General features: G+C 41.5%; 1 protein-coding gene across 2 annotated transcripts; it reads right to left on the reverse strand.

Annotated features, from left to right (window-relative positions):
- Nucleotides 1-13,159: 13,159 nt before the first annotated feature.
- On the reverse strand, nucleotides 13,160-17,186 carry LOC135551887 (chromobox protein homolog 3-like). 2 transcript variants are annotated; one of them, XM_064983160.1, is made up of 5 exons: nucleotides 17,076-17,186; nucleotides 14,737-14,885; nucleotides 14,355-14,523; nucleotides 14,086-14,180; nucleotides 13,160-13,796 (listed from the first exon to the last, which is right to left on the reverse strand). In XM_064983160.1, exons 2-5 carry the CDS (start codon nucleotides 14,877-14,879, stop codon nucleotides 13,670-13,672), a joined length of 534 nt encoding a protein of 177 aa, XP_064839232.1. In that variant the 5' UTR covers nucleotides 14,880-14,885; nucleotides 17,076-17,186; the 3' UTR covers nucleotides 13,160-13,669. The 2 variants fall into 2 exon arrangements, with proteins under 2 accessions (XP_064839232.1, XP_064839231.1); XM_064983159.1 differs by having other exon boundaries at nucleotides 14,737-14,915; nucleotides 17,076-17,183.
- Between the last annotated feature and the right edge of the window lie 235 nt (nucleotides 17,187-17,421).

Here is a 17,421-nt window from a genome sequence, read left to right on the forward strand (position 1 = left end):
TCAACCAAGAACCTCCGCCTGGGACATTTTCATAACTTTGTCGTCGACATCACTATGGTGGGTTTCTACTTTATAGTTTATAATTTCAGCTTCATATATTACACCATTTTTCTTTAGGCTATTTGAACTAAGGATAGCTAGCTGGCAAATGTCTGGAGCAGTTTTCCCAAAAGTAAACTATGTGTAACGTCAAGTTTCGCTTGCTTGCCAAACAACGTCAATGCCATCTACTAAATTTACATGATTGAAATATATGAAATTTATCATGACTATATTTAATCTAATTTCACTGCGATTGGTTAGTCAACATGCAATAACACCTATATACTTTGAATCACAGAGATACATTATTTGGGTTTAGATTAACAAAATCAAATTAACTGAGCCTACCCTTTCCCCCGTGACTGTGATGCAAACCAATACTAAAGGTAAGTATGCTCAGTGATTATGCCTATATACATTGATATTCATGTTATGTGTGTGAGTTGTACAGTAGTAGAACTATCTGCATAAGCTGTATGTGAGTGAGCATCTCTCTCTCTCTTTCACACAGTCCTCTCAATTCAGTTCAAGGGGCTTTATTGGCATGGGAAACATATTTTAACATTGCCAAAGCAAGGGAGGGTGATAATATACAAGAGTGAAATAAACAGTAAATATGAACAGTAAACATTCCACTCACAGAATCATAAAACATGGGACGAGATGTTAAAAACTGTCCAAGGTGCCAATAGATGGAATGCACTCGCATGAGATTTGCCGTGATGTTGACAGAGTGGCATGGGAGGTTTATTTCTTAGATTGGGTTAAGATGTCAATTTTGGGACACATCCTCAGTAGTGTGCCTTCGAATCAGTGGGTGTTTCGGCCTTTAATCACTAAACACCCTCATCAAAGGTGGCCAGCTAAAGGGTGATCAAGCCTTAGCTTGTGTCCCATGCCCAATTAAGATTTCCCACGGGACTATGCAAGGCAGGGGCGTCCTCTTCCCTGAGCCAGCCCTACAGCTGACCGCATACCTCATATGCCCTCCTCAAGTTGGAGGGATCTGAATTGGGTTCTCAGGTGGGGGTTGGGGGTCATGAAGTTATAGCCCAGCAAGGGTCCTTCCGTTTCATCCAGATCCACTGGCTGCCTCTTTCAGCTGCTTGAGGAACTGCTCTGACGGTCTGCCGCAGAGCCTGTCCATGGATTCCAAGTTCTTTCAGCAAACTGATGGTGGAAGAAGCCACAAATCCTCTGCATCCCACTTCAACTGGCCAGACTTTTGCATTACAGCCACGCTGAGTTGCGTCTGCTGCCAACTCTGTGTAACAGTTTCTTACGCTCGTAGGCCTCTTCAACAGAGTTTTCCCACGGGACTGTGAGCTCTATGATGTACACAGCCTTTCGTGAAGGAGACCAGAGTACCATGTCTGGCCTAAGGTTGGTAGAAGCAATCTCAGGTGGAAAAATTAGTTGCTGGCCAATATCGACAAGCATCTTCCAGTCCCGGGCCATGGCTCGGTGTCCAGTTTCTGGCTTTGTAGGAGGATACTTGGGCTTTTTCTGTCCCTCCCGGATGAATGTTGTTGTTTTGACGGGATTGCTTGTTTTTGGAGGTAATGAATTGGTTGCACTCCTCTTGGTCTCAAGTGCTGCAGTCAGGCTCTTGAGGACCTGATTGTGCCTCCTGATTGTGCCTCCAGATTGTGCCTTTGACATCAATTTATCTGTGGCCAATGACCTTGAACCTTCTTAGATGGGCACTTCTAAAGTATCTATATGGCAGCACCCAATGGGCTAGAATCCCCATGGGCAACAGAACACTGAGCCTATCATGGTGCAACTCTCCTTATTTGCTGCTGGCTTGCCCCACCACCACAGAAGGCACTGAGCTATGCAGAAAAACCTGCATTCTGGAGTTGCCTTACTCAAAAAAACAAAAAAAGAGACCATGTTTGTATGCGGCTTTATTAACTCAATGATACACACTACGGTCAAAAGTTTTAGAACACCTAGAGTGTACAAAGCTGTCATCAAGGCAAACGGTGTGTATTTGAAGATTCTCAAATCTAAAATATATTTTGATTTGTTTAACACTTTTTTGGTTACTACATGATTCCATAGGTGTTATTTCATAGTTTTGATGTATTCACTATTATACTACAATGTAGAAAATAGTAAAAATAAAGAAAAACCCTTGAATGAGTAGGTGTTCTAACACTTTTGACCGGTAGTGTACGTATTTATTTACATTGTTTGCAAACTGATATGTGACACGTACTTATGCCAAAATAACATAAAAAACAGGCAAGCCTCCCCCCAAAAATTGTTTTGCTAAAAATGTAGGGCTCAAAACAGGTGTCCTGAATGACAGATTATGCTTAACTACAGTAATGGATGTTAGGCCTAAATGTTTCATCAGGGAGCTACAAAGATTAAGTAAACACGTCACTGCTGAAGTCGCTAAACAAATGTCATATTCTAGTTCTGTTTTTTTGTTGTTTTTTTTGAGAGAGAAATGTTTCCACAAAGTAATGAGACTGGGTGTGTAAGTATGCCTCCAGGATAATATGGTAAAGTTGTCCTTGTTTATCAACAAGATAATTATTTGTTTCAGGGCTTAGACTAAGTCCAAGGTCATCCAAAATCAATCAGATAAACCATTTTTAATTAAACCTGCAAAGCTGATACCAATTTCATTTAAAAAAATGTTAGCACATTGGGAGCGAGAGACTTTTAGAGAGGGAGAGAGACTGAAAGAGAGAGGAAACCCGATTTTGATAAACTCCCATATCTACTGGGTGAAATACCACAGTGTGCCATCACAGCAGCAAGATTTGTGACATGTTGCCACAAGAAATGGACACAGTAATATTTCAGTAGTAAAATGAGGTTTATTGGATTAACAGTTCAAGGCTTAATGAGCTCACCAAACCAATTGTGTGTTCCAATTGATCAGTGCTAAGTAGTTACAGGTATTCAAATCAACAGAATGACAAGGGTGCCCACATTTTTGCATAGCCTATTTTTCACATCTGATTTAATTTCATACAACGTTGGTTTGCTTGCTGCCAGGCCAAAGCCTCCTCTTCCATGCTGGATATTCCCCACAATGTCTTGGTGTCTCAGGGCTGATGTTGCTTGCTGCACAGCCATGGATGATGTCCATTTCCGTCCAGTTTGTAGAGGAGGTGCAGCCTTGCTAATGGTCTGGTCTTTGGAGTCCTTCAATGTCATCTGAAGTCTTACTTTAGAGCACCTGTACTCCTCCGTTAGACTTGTAAGAGGTAGTTCAAGGACCCCTTTGCCATAGAGGCCGATGTTACTCAGGCATCGTGGGACACAGCCATTTCTTCACGTATGAGGTAATGGTTCGCTCCATCTTCTCCACTGTTGTTATTGGGACCTCATAGACGGTGAGTGGCCACATTACCCGGGAGAGAAGTCCAAACTGTAGGCACCAAAGCTTGAGCCTCCCAGGCAGTAGGGTCTTGTTGACGTTCTCAAGACCGTCAGCGATGTCCTGCCTTACTTGCTGCACTTGATCTTTATCCCGGAGGTTTTGTTGTACCATCTACCCAGGCTCTTGATGGGTTGCTCAGACACCGTTGGTATCAGGTCATCTCCAATGCAGAACCTCACATCTTTAAGCTGTCCCTTGACTATGGAGATGCTTCAAGATTTGCTTGGCTTGATTTTCATCCGGGCCCACTTGATGTTATCCTGCAGTTTTGCAAGTAGCCGCCTGGTGCATGCTGCAGTGGTGGTCAGTGTAGTCATGTCATCCATGTATGCTCGGATAGATGGGAGACAGAGCCCTTCCTTAGTTCTCTCACCGCCGACCACCCATCTCGATGCCCTGATGATGACTTCCATGGCCATAGTGAAGGCCAGAGGAGATATTGTACAGCCTGCCATTATGCCTACTTCCAAGTGCTGCCATGTTGTTGTGAAGTCAGGTGTTGTGAAACACAATTGCAGGTCTTGGAAATAGGCCTTTACCAGTGTAGTGATGGGTTCTGGTACGTGGAAAATGTTCAAGGATTCCCAGAGGAGTTCATGGGGAACTGAGCCAAAGGCATTGGCCAGGTCGAGGAAGATGACAGTCTCTCTTGTCCTTCTTAGCTGTTTGGATCTGGTGCCAAATCATACTAGTATGTTCCAGGAAACCAGAGAAACCAGGAATGCCTGCTTTCTGTACGGATGTATCAATGTACTTGTTCCTTTCCAGATAAGTGGACAGCCTCTGTGCTATTATACTGAAAAAGATCTTCGACGTTGAAGGGAGATTGGTCGGAATTGACTGATGTCTGTTGCATCCTTCTCTTTCGGGATTAGCACACCACCAGCCCTTCGCCATGCCTTTGGTATTATGTCCTTCTGCCACACTATCCTCATGAGCCTCCAAAGAAAGCGTAGAACATCCGGGGCGTTCTTGTAGAGCTTGTATGGTACTCCATTTGGCCCAGGAGCCGAGGCCGCTCTTGCTCTTCGGACAACGTTCTCTACTTCCCTCCATTTTGGAGGGTCAGTGTCCAGATTGAATTCTGGTGGTTACAAAAGAAGTTACAAAATAATAAAGACACTACAAATGTCATATTATGTATACAATCGGTATGAAAAAGTTTGGGCACCCCTCTGAGACTGCATAATAATTTACTCTGTCGTCACAGAAAATGATCACAGTGGGTTGCCATTCCTTTTCGAATAAAAGCTGAGTACTGGGGTATTGTCCAGACAAAGATTTTTAGTGTAGCAATATTAAATTGTCTGAAATTAAATCAGATGTGAAAAATAGGCTATGCAAAAATGTGGGCACCCTTGTCATTCTGTTGATTTGAATACCTGTAACTACTTAGCACTGATCAATTGGAACACACAATTGGTTTGGTGAGCTCATTAAGCCTTGAACTGTTAATCCAATAAACCTCATTTTACTACTGAAATATTACTGTGTCCATTTCTTGTGGCAACATGTCACAAATCTTGCTGCTGTGATGGCACACTGTGGTATTTCACCCAGTAGATATGGGAGTTTATCAAAATCGGGTTTCCTCTCTCTTTCAGTCTCTCTCTCTCTCCCTCTCTAAAAGTCTCTCGCTCCCAATGTGCTAACATTTTTTTTTAAATGAAATTGGTATCAGCTTTGCAGGTTTAATTAAAAATGGTTTATCTGATGGATTTTGGATGACCTTGCACTTAATTATTTGTTTCAGGGCTTAGACTACCTTGTTGATAAACAAGGAAAACTTTACCATATTATCCTGGAGGCATACTTACACACCCAGTCTCATTATTTTGTGTAAATATCTCTAAAAAAAACACCAAAAAAACAGAACTAGAATATGACATAATTTGTTTAGCGACTTCAGCAGTGACGTGTTTACTTAATCTTTGTAGCTCCCTGATGAAACATTTAGGCCTAACATCCATTACTGTAGTTAAGCATAATCTGTCATTCAGGACACCTGTTTTGAGCCCTACATTTTTAGCAAAACATTTTTGGGGGAGGCTTGCCTGTTTTTTTATGTTATTTTGGCATAAGTACGTGTCACATATCAGTTTGCAAACAATGTAAATAAATACGTACACTACCGGTCAAAAGTGTTAGAACACCTTACTCTTTTTTTGTTTTCTTGAGTAAGGCAACTCCAGAATGCAGGTTTTTCTGCATAGCTCAGTGCCTTCTGTGGTGGTGGGGCAAGCCAGCAGCAAATAAGGAGAGTTGCACCATGATAGGCTCAGTGTTCTGTTGCCCATGGGGGTTCTAGCCCATTGGGTGCTGCCATATAGATACTTTAGAAGTGCCCATCTAAGAAGGTTCAAGGTCATTGGCCACAGATAAAGTGATGTCAAATCACATTGTATGTACAGTAGTTTTGATTGGACTGATCATTTCAACATCATACTTATAAAAAATGTCGCTAGCAGTCATCATGAAACAAGTCGACAATCTACTAGAAAATCCTTTTTAATCCTTGTCATATCAAGAGAAATAATGAAGAGAAATTATAGATCAAACGTATCGGTGCTCATCAGCCATTGGACATAAACATTACACAACAAGTTGGAAATCGCAAATTCAACCATGAGTGGTTTGGAAGGAATCAGTGACAGTGGCTGTGTGCTCCAAAACCGCCATAAAAAGCCAGACTACAGTTTGCAACTGCACATGGGAACAAAGATCGTACCTTTTGGAGAAATGTCCTCTGGTCTGATGATACAAAAATAGAACAGTTTGGGCATAATGACCATCGTTATGTTTGGAGGAAAAGGGGGAAGGCTTGCAAGCGGAAGGACATCATCCCAGCCGTGAAGCACAGGGGTGGCAGCATCATGTTGTGGGGGTGCTTTGCTGCAGGAAGGACTGGTGCGCTTCACAAAATAGATGGCATTATGAGGAAGGAGAAGTATGTGGATATATTGAAGCAACATCTCAAGGCATCAGTCAGGAAGTTAAATCTTGGTCTCAAATGGGTCTTCCAAATGGACAATGATCCCAAGCATACTTCCCAAGTTGTGGCAATATCGCTGAAGGACAACAAAGTCAAGGTATTGGAGTGGCCATCACAAAGCCCAGACCTCAATCCTATAGAAAATTTGTGGGCAGAACTGAAAAAGTGTGTGCGAGCAAGGAGGCCTACAAACCTGACTCCGTTACATCAGTTCTGTCAGGAGGAATGGGCAAGAATTCACCCAACTTATTGTGGGAATGTTGTGGAAGCTTCCCCGAAACATTTGACCCAAGTTAAACAATGTAAAGGCAATGCTACCAAATACTAATTGAGTGTATGTAAACTTCTGACCCACTGGGAATGTGATGAAAGAAATAAAAGCTGAAATAAATAATTATTTCTACTATTATTCTGACATTTCACATTCTTAGTATCACCACTTAAAATAAAGTGACCTAAAACGGAATTTCTACTAGGATTAAATGTCAGGAATTGTGAAAAACTGAGTTTGTATTTGGCCATGGTGTATGTAAACTTCTGACTTCAACTGTAAGTGCGTTCAAAACATCTGGGAACTTTGGGGGGACAAAACAAACTCATCCAACTCAATTTTCCAACTCGGGAACTCTGGCCTCTTTCTGGAGCTCCGACTCTCTGACCGGAAGATAACTGACGTCATGATTTGACCTTGTTTTTCTGAATTCCCAGTTGTTTTGAACGCAGCATAAGTGCACCAGTATGTGCGCTTAAATCTAAACACACTGTGACGTATAGCATTGCCCAACAGGAAAAATGGAGTGAAAAGTGTTGGTTCCTTTTGTGTCATTAACTCTCAAAGTTCCAGAATGATTTAAACGGCAGCCATATTGGTCAGGGAGAAATCCAAACCAGTCTAATTAAAATCAATGGCAGTGGAGTCATAATCTTGTGAGAGTGCTATTATGTGATACAATAGCAGCACTGGTTGCAATTACAACTTGTTTAAGTCCTGTCATTAACTGATTTGAGCCAGTGAATGGCTGTGGATTGACTGTATTGCTTAAATGGAATATTGGCAAATTGGCAGTTAATTTTACAGTCAATTTCAGGAATCATTCCTCTAAAACTGTCTGGCTAACAAACATACAGTGCTGATAAATTCTCAGAATTATTCATATTTGTCTAATAATGGTGGTCTTAAGGAAAATTTGCCAAGTGTGGGATCCTCTAGAAAAACATGGGCCACTAGCTAACTAAACTATATTGGCCTGATTGAACATAGGACTGTCTGACCCCAAGCTGCAACCTGGAAGCCTGGATGCCATTGTGATGCTGCAACATCAACATTCTACGTATAGCCCAGACATAATGCACTTGCCTATCCTAAATAATCATCTGTCTCTCGTAACGTGTAGAAAGTATGTTGTGGACGTAAAGAACCTGTTGACGTTAACAAAAGTGTCCATATGGAATGTTATCAATGCTTTTAGAAAAAAAGGTCCATAGGTCTATGCAATATGTCTTGGGAGTGAAAAGTTATTTGGCTATCTCTCAATTGATTTTCAGATAGTTCTTTCAGGGATAAGTTAAAGGTTGTTTTTGTAATAGACTGCATTGGTATATTGAACTGAGTGAGACAGTATGCTATTACTTGTTTCTCTGCCTCAATGTAATATCTACTCATGTTGCCATGGCATGAAAACATTTTAAAGTATGTACCCATCCACACTGTCTAGTACAGTCACCTATACCCAGTGTGTTTGTTTTAATCTCTCTCTATTAATTCAATTCAAAGATCTTTATTGGCATGGGAAACACATGATTACATTACCAAAGCAAGTGAAATATATAAAAATTAACTGTTGACATTACACTCACAAAGGTTTCAAAGGAATATAGACATTTCAAATGCCACATTATGGCTACTACATACAGTGTTGTAGTGATGTGCAAATAGTTAAAGTACGAAAGGGAAAATAAATAAACATGGGTTGTATTTACAATGGTGTTTGTTCTTCACCGGTTGCCCTTTTCTTGTGTCAACAGGTCACACATCTTGCTGCTGTGATGGCACACTGGTATTTCACCCAATAGACATGGGAGTTTATCAAAATTGGATTTGTTTTCAATTCTTTGTGGGTCTGTGTAATCTGAGGGAAATCTGTGTCGAATATGGTCATACATTTGGCAGGAGATTAGGAATTGCATGTCAGTTTCCACCTCAAGAGCATGTCTTCTCTTGAGAGCCAGGTCTGCCACTGTGTTCTCTCTGTTTAGTGCCAAATAGCATTCTAGTTTGCTCAGTGTTTTTGTTAATTACTTGACACATTGGAAATAAATATATTTTTGTTTTCTCTTTGGTTGGGTCTAATTGTGTTGCTGTCCTGGGGCTCTGTGGAGTCTGTGTGTTTGTAAACAGAGCTCCAGGATCATCTTGCTTAGGGGTTTCTTCTCCTTCTTCATCTATCTGTAGGTGATGGCTTTTTATGGAAGGTATGGGAATCGCTTCCTTTTAGGTGGTTGTGGAATTGAAAGTCTCTTTTATACATTTTGATCATTAGCAGGTATCGGCCTAATTCTGCTCTGCATGCATTATTTAGTGTTTTATGTTGTACACAGGATATTTTTGCAGATTTCTGCATGCAGTTTCAATTTGGTGTTTGTCTCATTTTGTGAAATATTGGATGGCGGGCGGACCCCAGACTTCAAAACCATAAAGGGCAATTAGCCAGATCCTAATTGGTATGTCAAATTTTATGTTCCTTTTGATGGCATAGAAGGCCCTTCTTGTCTTGTCTCTCAGATGGTTCACAGCTTTGTGGAAGTTACCTGTGGGGCTGATATTTAGGCCGAGGTAGGTGTAGTTTTTTGTGTCTTCTAGGGTAACAGTGTCTAGATGGAATTTCTATTTGTGGTTCTGGTGACGGGACCTTTTTTGAAACACTATTATTTGTGTCTTACTGAGGTGTACTGTCATGGCCCAGGTCTGACAGAATCTGTGTAGAAGATCTAGATTCTGCTGTAGGCCCTCCTGGGTTGGGGATAGAATCACCAGATCATCAGCAAACATTAGACATTTGACTTCAGATTGTAATAGGTTGAGGCCGGATACTGCAGACTGTTCTAGTGCCCTCGCCGATTCGTTGATATACAGTGCATTCGGAAAGTATCCAGACCCCTTGACTTTTTACACATTTTGTTACGTTACAGCCTTATTCTAAAATTGATTCAATTGTTTTTTTCCCCTTATGACACAATACCCCATAATTTTTGCTAATTTATTACAAATACAATTTACGTAATTATTCAGACCCTTTACTCAGTGCTTTGGTTAAGCACCTTTGGCAGCGATTACAGTCTTGAGTCTTCTTGGGTATGTCGCTACAAGCTTGGCACACCTGCATTTGGGGAGTTTCTCCCATTCTTCTTTGCAGATCCTCTCAAGCTCTGTCAGATTGGATGGGGAGTGTCACTGCACAGCTATTTTAGGTCTCTCAAGGACATTCAGAGACTTGTCCCGAAGCCACTCCTGCATTGTCTTGGCTGTGTGCTTACGGTCGTTGTCCTGTTGGAAGGTGAACCTTCGCCCCAGACTGAGGTCCTTAGAGCTCTGGAGCAGGTCAAGGATCTCTCTCTACTTTATTCCATTCATCTTTGTCTCGATCCTGACTACTGGAGTGCTGCAGAGATGGTTGTCCTTCTGAAATGTTCTCCCATCTCCACAGAGGAACTCTAGAGGTCTGTCAGAGAGACCATTGGGTTCTTGGTCACCTCCCTGACCAAGGCCTTTCTCCCCTTAATGCTCAGTTTGGCCGGTCGGCCAGCTCTAGGAAGAGTCTTAGTGGTTCCAAACTTCTTCTATTGAAGAATGATGGAGGCCACTGTGATCTTGGGGACCTTCACTGCTGCAGAATTTGTTTGGTACCCTTCCCCAGATCTGTGTATCGACACAATCCTGTCTCTGAGTTCTACGGACAATTCCTTCGACCTCATGGCTTGGTTTTTGCTCTGACATGCACTGTCAACTGTGGTACAGGTGTGTGTGCCTTTCCAAATAATGTCCAATCAAGTTGTAGAAACATCTCATGGATGATCAATGGGAACAGGATGCACTTGAGCTCAATTTAAAGTAAAGTATAGCAAAGGGTCTCATAGCAAAGGGTCTGAATACTTATTTACATAAGTTTATTTTTATTTTTAATACATTTGCACAAATGTATTAACTTTTTTTTCTCACTTTGTCATTATGGGGTATTGTCTGTGGATTGCTGAGGATTATTTATATATTTTTAAATACATTTTAGAATAAGGCTGTAACGTAACAAAATTTGGAAAAAATCAAGGGGTCTGAATACTTTGCGAAGGCACTGTAGATAACATACAATATATTACACACACATATAGATAATATACAATCTATTACACACACACAGATTTACCGTTTATTGACATCTACATTTGTCGTGTGGTCCCGTGTAGCTCAGCTGCTAAAATAGTGGCGCTAGCAATGCCAGTATAATGGGTTTGATTCCTGCTGAGGTCACACATACTACAATGTTTGTACTCAATGGATTTGTAAGTCACTTTGTTTAAAAGTGTCTGCTAAATGGCATATCCATATCTGTCTAAGTCTGTGGTCTTGTGGTTAGTGTCCACCCTGAGATTGGTAGGGAAACAATACTGTTGGATAGAATACGCTTCGGTCTCATGACAGAATGGAGTAGAAGGCTTGAGAATCTAGACTAGGGGAGATTCCAGGAATCCCATTGATAAAACGTTCCTATTGAGTTATTGTCTCAACATGCCTTCGATGACCTTCACTCTCTCAATCAGCTGATCTTTGATCATCTGACAGTCCCCAGTGAGTAGGAATCAATGGTTTTCTTCGTAAACTGATCAGAGTGCAGTGTGAGAGAACTGATAGATAAGGTACAATGGGTTGTACCTAGAACCTAGCCAACACAATCTGTTTACAACATGTTCTACGATGTGTATGTGTTATGTCTCAACACAAGTCTTGTGTGGTTGAGTTACTTCCCTGTGAGATTAACACCTGATAACGGTTGAGATGCAATCAGAAGCTCCAACATTCTGAATGAAAGGCTGAAATAGTGGAAGATGTGTGGAAATGATTTCTCTTGCTTGCTCTGTCACTTTGTCTCACCTTCTCTTTGTTTGTGACCACAGCTGATCACAAATCCGATTCTCCATCTACCCTTCCATTCCATTCTTTGCCGGTCACTCTTCCAACAGCCTCTCTGTCACCAAGGTCCCATTGACAGTGTGACTGTGTTGCATCCCAAATGGAACCCTATTCTAAAAGTAGTACTCTATGTAGGGAATGGTGTGCCATTTAGAGTGATTAGTGATATATTGTATTGAGTATGACTGACCTATGACCCCTTAGGTAAGAGTAATGATCAAAGAGCAGTGTCACACAGCAAATATGCTGAACACACACAGGGACACAGAGGGGTTTTCTACAAAGCAGAATCAATGTTAGCCAGCTAACTTTGATAAGCAACCAGGAATAATGATTGATTTTGTGGTCCATCTAAAAAGCTAAACTTAGATGTGTTTTCGTCATTTAAATTAATTAGACCATGCCTATTTTAAGCTTCTTTCTACTAAATATTTATGCAAGTTAGCTGGTGAACACGTTGATCCTGTTTAGTGTCTTCTGAGGGGTATACTAAGTCTCTATACCCTGACATGACAAACTGTGACACCTGAAACGTCCTCATCACCTCAGGCAGTGACATCTGTGGGGTCTGTCATTTTGGAGAAAAAAAAAAGTTGCATGAAGGAAGCCCCAGTGTTGAGGATGTTGCTTCGGAAGCTTTCTGTATTGTATCATTGAGGTCTAAAGTCAAATCTGTAGTATGGGACCCCTAACCACACAAAATACATCAAAACAGCACTGGCATGTCTGTGGGATTCTATCGTGCAGGACATTCCCTAATTTGGCTTTGAGAACCTGCGACTGTCACTTCCTGAAGAGGCCAACTTCCAAGTCAGTGTATTCTATAATGTTCAATTACTCCAATGCATTGTATTATGCATATTTACAATGAGCCTGCTAAACATCCAATAAGAACCAAGAGTTACAGCGGGCCCATGTTTACATTATTTTAATATTCATAGGTCAAAGAATGAGGTTCAAAGCATGATTTCTAAATTGTCAATCATAATACCATCACCAGTGTAACTGATGAGCAGTGAGAAATCTGCCTCATTTAACTCTGGCTTTGAGACAGTTCTGGGTGTCAAGTTCAGACGCTTCAATAAAAAAGCGGCACCAGTATAAGAACTTTGGCGAAGCTAAAGAATGGGATTTAAAATGTTGGTTATCCCAAATGGAGCAAGCTGCATGTATTTTGAATACAACAGCTCCACTGTAGACTCCAGTGTGTATGGGTCATGTCAGAGTAAGCCAACAGTCTATCCACAAATCACCTCTAAGCCATACTTTCATGTCTTCTGTAATATTGCTTTTCAGACTTGTATCTCCAATGGGAACACCAACAGTAAACACATGATCACAATTTTCAAAATCAGCTTCCCTAGTATCAATGACTGACTGCCGTCAACTACTGGGTATAATTTCACCGTGCACATGTTGAGTCAGTAGGTCAAACAATGAATCTGGCAGAGTCTATGGTTACAATTGGTTGAAGTCAGGGTGCAAAAGTTACAACCAGTGTCAGCGCTATGTAACAAACCTCAGCACAGGCAGAGGGGGTGGTAAAATGAAGCATATAAACCTTTATTGAACAGCTTTTTGAAAAAATATTTACAAAGTGAATATACAGCAAAAGACATACTGTTCAAGGGATTCAAGTATGCAACATGGGGAGATGAAAAAAAGAAACTAGCTGAATGTGAGGGAGAAGATGTCAAACTACATGGATTATACAAGATGTACAATTCCAACAGTAACTACATATCAGTTGAGGAACCAGTCCCTACCAGTACTGGATGAGGAATAGGTTCATTAAAAAGCGACAAATCACCCATCCATCCATTTCTCCTCACCGGTCTTATTCCCAGTAAATATCATCCTATCACTAAAAACGTGTACAAAAGCACAGACTTTCACCTGACTGCTCTGCACTAATACTATGGCTAAACATGCTGTATATGACAACAAAAAAAGTGGAGACATGAACAGTCCTGAGAGGCAGGAACAGGGACGGGGTCGAAGGTCTGGGGGGGGCCACAAGGGACGTCAGTTGGTTCAGGAAGGGGTGCTATTGGGCCTCGTCCTCGGGACAGGAGTGCCAGGTCAGCCTCTCCTCGTAGAAGGAGATGACCACCTGAGGGCAGCGGGTGTTGGCCTCGCGGGCCGGGACCAGGTCCGCCTCATCGGAGTCTTTCCTGTAGAGTGGCGGGACAGTGGTTGGTGGTTATTAGTAGCTATTGAATAGAATAATAAGACTCAACTATTTAGCAAGTAGCACTGTTCAGGATAATAAAGTTCAGGTGCACATCTAGAAAACTAAAATGTGATGGTTACAAAGGCACACGTACAGTAATTTTAGGAGGTGAACAACATACCAGGGGAGATAAATTATGAGGAATGGCTCTTGGGCTGTGCAACCCTGAAAAGGGGTGATATGAGAGCAACAGCACAGGTGACAAGTTAATTTCACAATTTGAGACTCACCACTTCATCAAGAACATAAGTTCTCCACTGCTGTCTGTAGCACCAATTATCCTCTCTGGATCCAGGCTCCTGGCAAAGCCCCGTGGCTTGTCACTCTGAAACACAAGGTACAGTCAACACAGCTCCCATGCAACCAGTCTGGAAACCACAACAAACTGATCAAATAACTATTGCACTTGCATACAAGCCTATACACAAAAAAGGACTACAAAAACAAAATCCTACAACACTGATTTGAAACAAAAATCCCGGTTAATTCGTACACTCACCACATCCTTCTTCTTCTTGGCTTTGTTTCCCTCTGTCTCTGGCTCATCTGTTGAAGACTTCCTCTTGTTGGAGTCAGGATTCTCCACCACGGTCTTCTGTGCTTCCAAGAAAGCTGAGATCAGCTCTGGACAATCCAGGTTATCCTCTGGCTCCCAAGTGTTATCCGCTCTGAAAGGAAAGATACAGAAGTCAGTGGCTATTTCTTCTCCTGCGTATTTCAAAAGACTATCAGCATACTGTTGAGTAAATCATGGCTCTAGAAATGCAGCAAATTAAGACATTTCACAATAGGTATATCTGTAACTAAAATGTCAGTCTTTGAAATTCAATTCAAATGCAGATTTCAACTAGCTTGGTTCTCCAGGATAAGTGTGCACTCACTCTGTAAATCCCTTCCACTTGAGGAAGAATTCCACCTTCCCGTTGACAATGCGTTGGTCCATAACCTTCTCCACAACATACTCCTCTGGTGGCTCCGCCTCCAATACTTCCTTCTTCCCTTTGCCATTCTGCTTTTTACCCATGTTAGGCTGCGAAACAAGAGGGGAGGAGGTTTTCATCTTTTTAAAGAGACGAATTTGGGTTTTAATAACATGACAATGCTTACACAGACTAGCAATACAATAATAATATCAGATTGTTTTTCAAGTGATACTTTGATACCCAACGTGCCATTCCCTTATAGGGGTTGACATCCTCCTGAGGAGGATGAGCTGGTCAATCAGCAGTCTACTTGCATACATATTTTTTGGCCCACTATACAACCACACCATAGAGATCACAAGCTTGTAGTCCTAAAAACCAGCAGTAAGTTAGCATTTTCCACCCCTGGTTCATTGGTCATTCCTATGGGGGGAAATGGATGAGTTTTTGGTCTATACCCACAAAATATGTTTTTTATTTAACCAGGCATGTCAGTTAAGAACAAATTCTTACTTACAATGACAGCCTACATGTAGACTGAGCCGTCGGAAAAAAAGACGTGAAAATGTGTACAGTCTTAAAATCATTTCAGCCCCCATATGGGGCAGATCCAGCGCCCACTATAGGCTGCCTAGGCTGTATGGAGTTGTGCGTTTTGCTCTTCATCAATCATGCCTATCCTCACACAGACAATGCTAACAAAATAACTTTTTTAGCTAAATAAAACAGGAGCATAGGTTGTAATTTTAATTTCTGTAACAACGCTGGGCCAATTGTGCGTCGCCCTATGGGACTCCCGATCACAGCTGGTTGTGATACAGCCCGGGATCGAACCCAGGTCTGTAGTGACACCTATCGAAATAGAACTACAACACTAGTTGCAAAATTTCTCATGGCACTACATCTAGTCCACGCATCTAGTGAGCGAAAACGCAAGGATGGTATATTGTTTTGCTCCAGGCTGCAAACAACTCTTCCGTGGGAAGGTGCTTGTTTTACTGGTTACCAAAGAATGTCTAGGAAACTTTGGGTCCGTCTTACAATGTAAGCTAAGCCTGTTAGGTAGAAGCCAAAAGGTTTACACCCCAAGGTGGTTTTATTTTCCATATCAGGTAATATGATATGTATAGTGTTAACCATCCTTCTGTAATTATCCTTAACTAGCTAGCTATGATGAACATGTTTCTTTGCTGATAGGTGTTTGTTGCCAAGCAACAGATCATGCTCACATGCTAAAAGTGGAGGGGAATCGCTTATGGAAATAGACTAGGCAGATCTAGCGCCCTCTATAGTCTAGGATTGATGTGCATTCTCGGTAATACACTCGCATCCCCGGTGAACCGGCTCGTTCATAAAGAACCATCCATTCAAGCTGCAAGGCATTATTTCCCTCCTTAACAATTTAAAGGCGAGCCGTCGGAAAAAAGACGTGAATGTGTACCGTCTTAATAAAATCATTTCAGCCCCCATATAGGGCAGATCCAGCGCCCACTATAGGCTGCCTAGGCTGTACGGAACTCGTGCGTTTTGCTCTTCATCAATCATGCCTATCCTCACACAGACAATGCTAACAAAATAACTTTTTTAGCTAAATAAAAACGGGCGCATAGGTTGTAATTTTATTTTCTCTAACTTTACTGTTAGCTATATTGGCTTCTAGCCAACGTTAGATTCTGTAGATGTAACTAAACGTTTAAATGACAGATTTCGCTAGGCCCCCTCGTTTCCCCCCATCTAGAACCTATTTTTTCCAGGCCTAGGGGCTGGTCCAATGCTTGCATTGATTGTACATACAAGCGAAGTAGTTCCTCAAAACTAACTACTCAATTGAACACAACTAAACTGTGTGTTACCGTTAGTTAACTATACATTGTGTGTTTTTGTTTGCTAGCAAACTAGAATTTGCCATCTTAGTTAACAAACTTCCACGGCTTAGCTAGCTACCAGATATTAAGGTTGGCACAATGGCCGGTCAAATTGTGATTGCAAGGCCCAAAAGCTGCAAATTGAGTATCCCATTAGCACTTGTTATTTGATTAGGCAGTGAGAATCAGATATTCCTTTGATTAAAGGGCAGCTAGCTGACTATCAAGCGAAGTCATAGTTAAGCGTGCTAGTTAACTAGCTAGCGCAATGATATCCCTTTGTCAGCGTAGCTTTGGTAACATTAGCTAGTAAAGCTCTAACGTTAGTAACTAAATTGGCTACAGTGGCTAGACACAAATATGCATAACATCAATTATCAGTCTACACTACACCTTGCATAATAATTCGAAGTTGGATCTTGAGGGACTCACCTTGCAAATCAATAAAAAGCTGATGTAGAATGAACGACGGAAAGCGAGCAAGCAACTTCGTTCTCTTCTCACCCGCGTGTGGTGCAGAATGTTGCTGCTGCGCGAGCGCCAAAAAAAACCTCTGCCTTTTTCTACGGGTGCCGCTAGGGTAACTGTTAACTTAACTTCGTACTCTGGATGTTTCCAAAGAAATCGTTGAATCCAGTCCCAAACAAGGGACTTTAAATACACATTCTGTAAGATTTCCAGTAATGAGAATTAATGGCATAGGTTTAGCTACCCCACTTAGCCTTTGAAGAATATATACGAAGTGGTGAAATGATCAGAATTCAGAATAAACTTTATT

The sequence above is a fragment of the Oncorhynchus masou genome, chromosome 13 (assembly GCF_036934945.1).
Source record: "Oncorhynchus masou masou isolate Uvic2021 chromosome 13, UVic_Omas_1.1, whole genome shotgun sequence".
In the NCBI taxonomy this organism is placed as follows: Eukaryota; Metazoa; Chordata; class Actinopteri; order Salmoniformes; family Salmonidae; genus Oncorhynchus; species Oncorhynchus masou.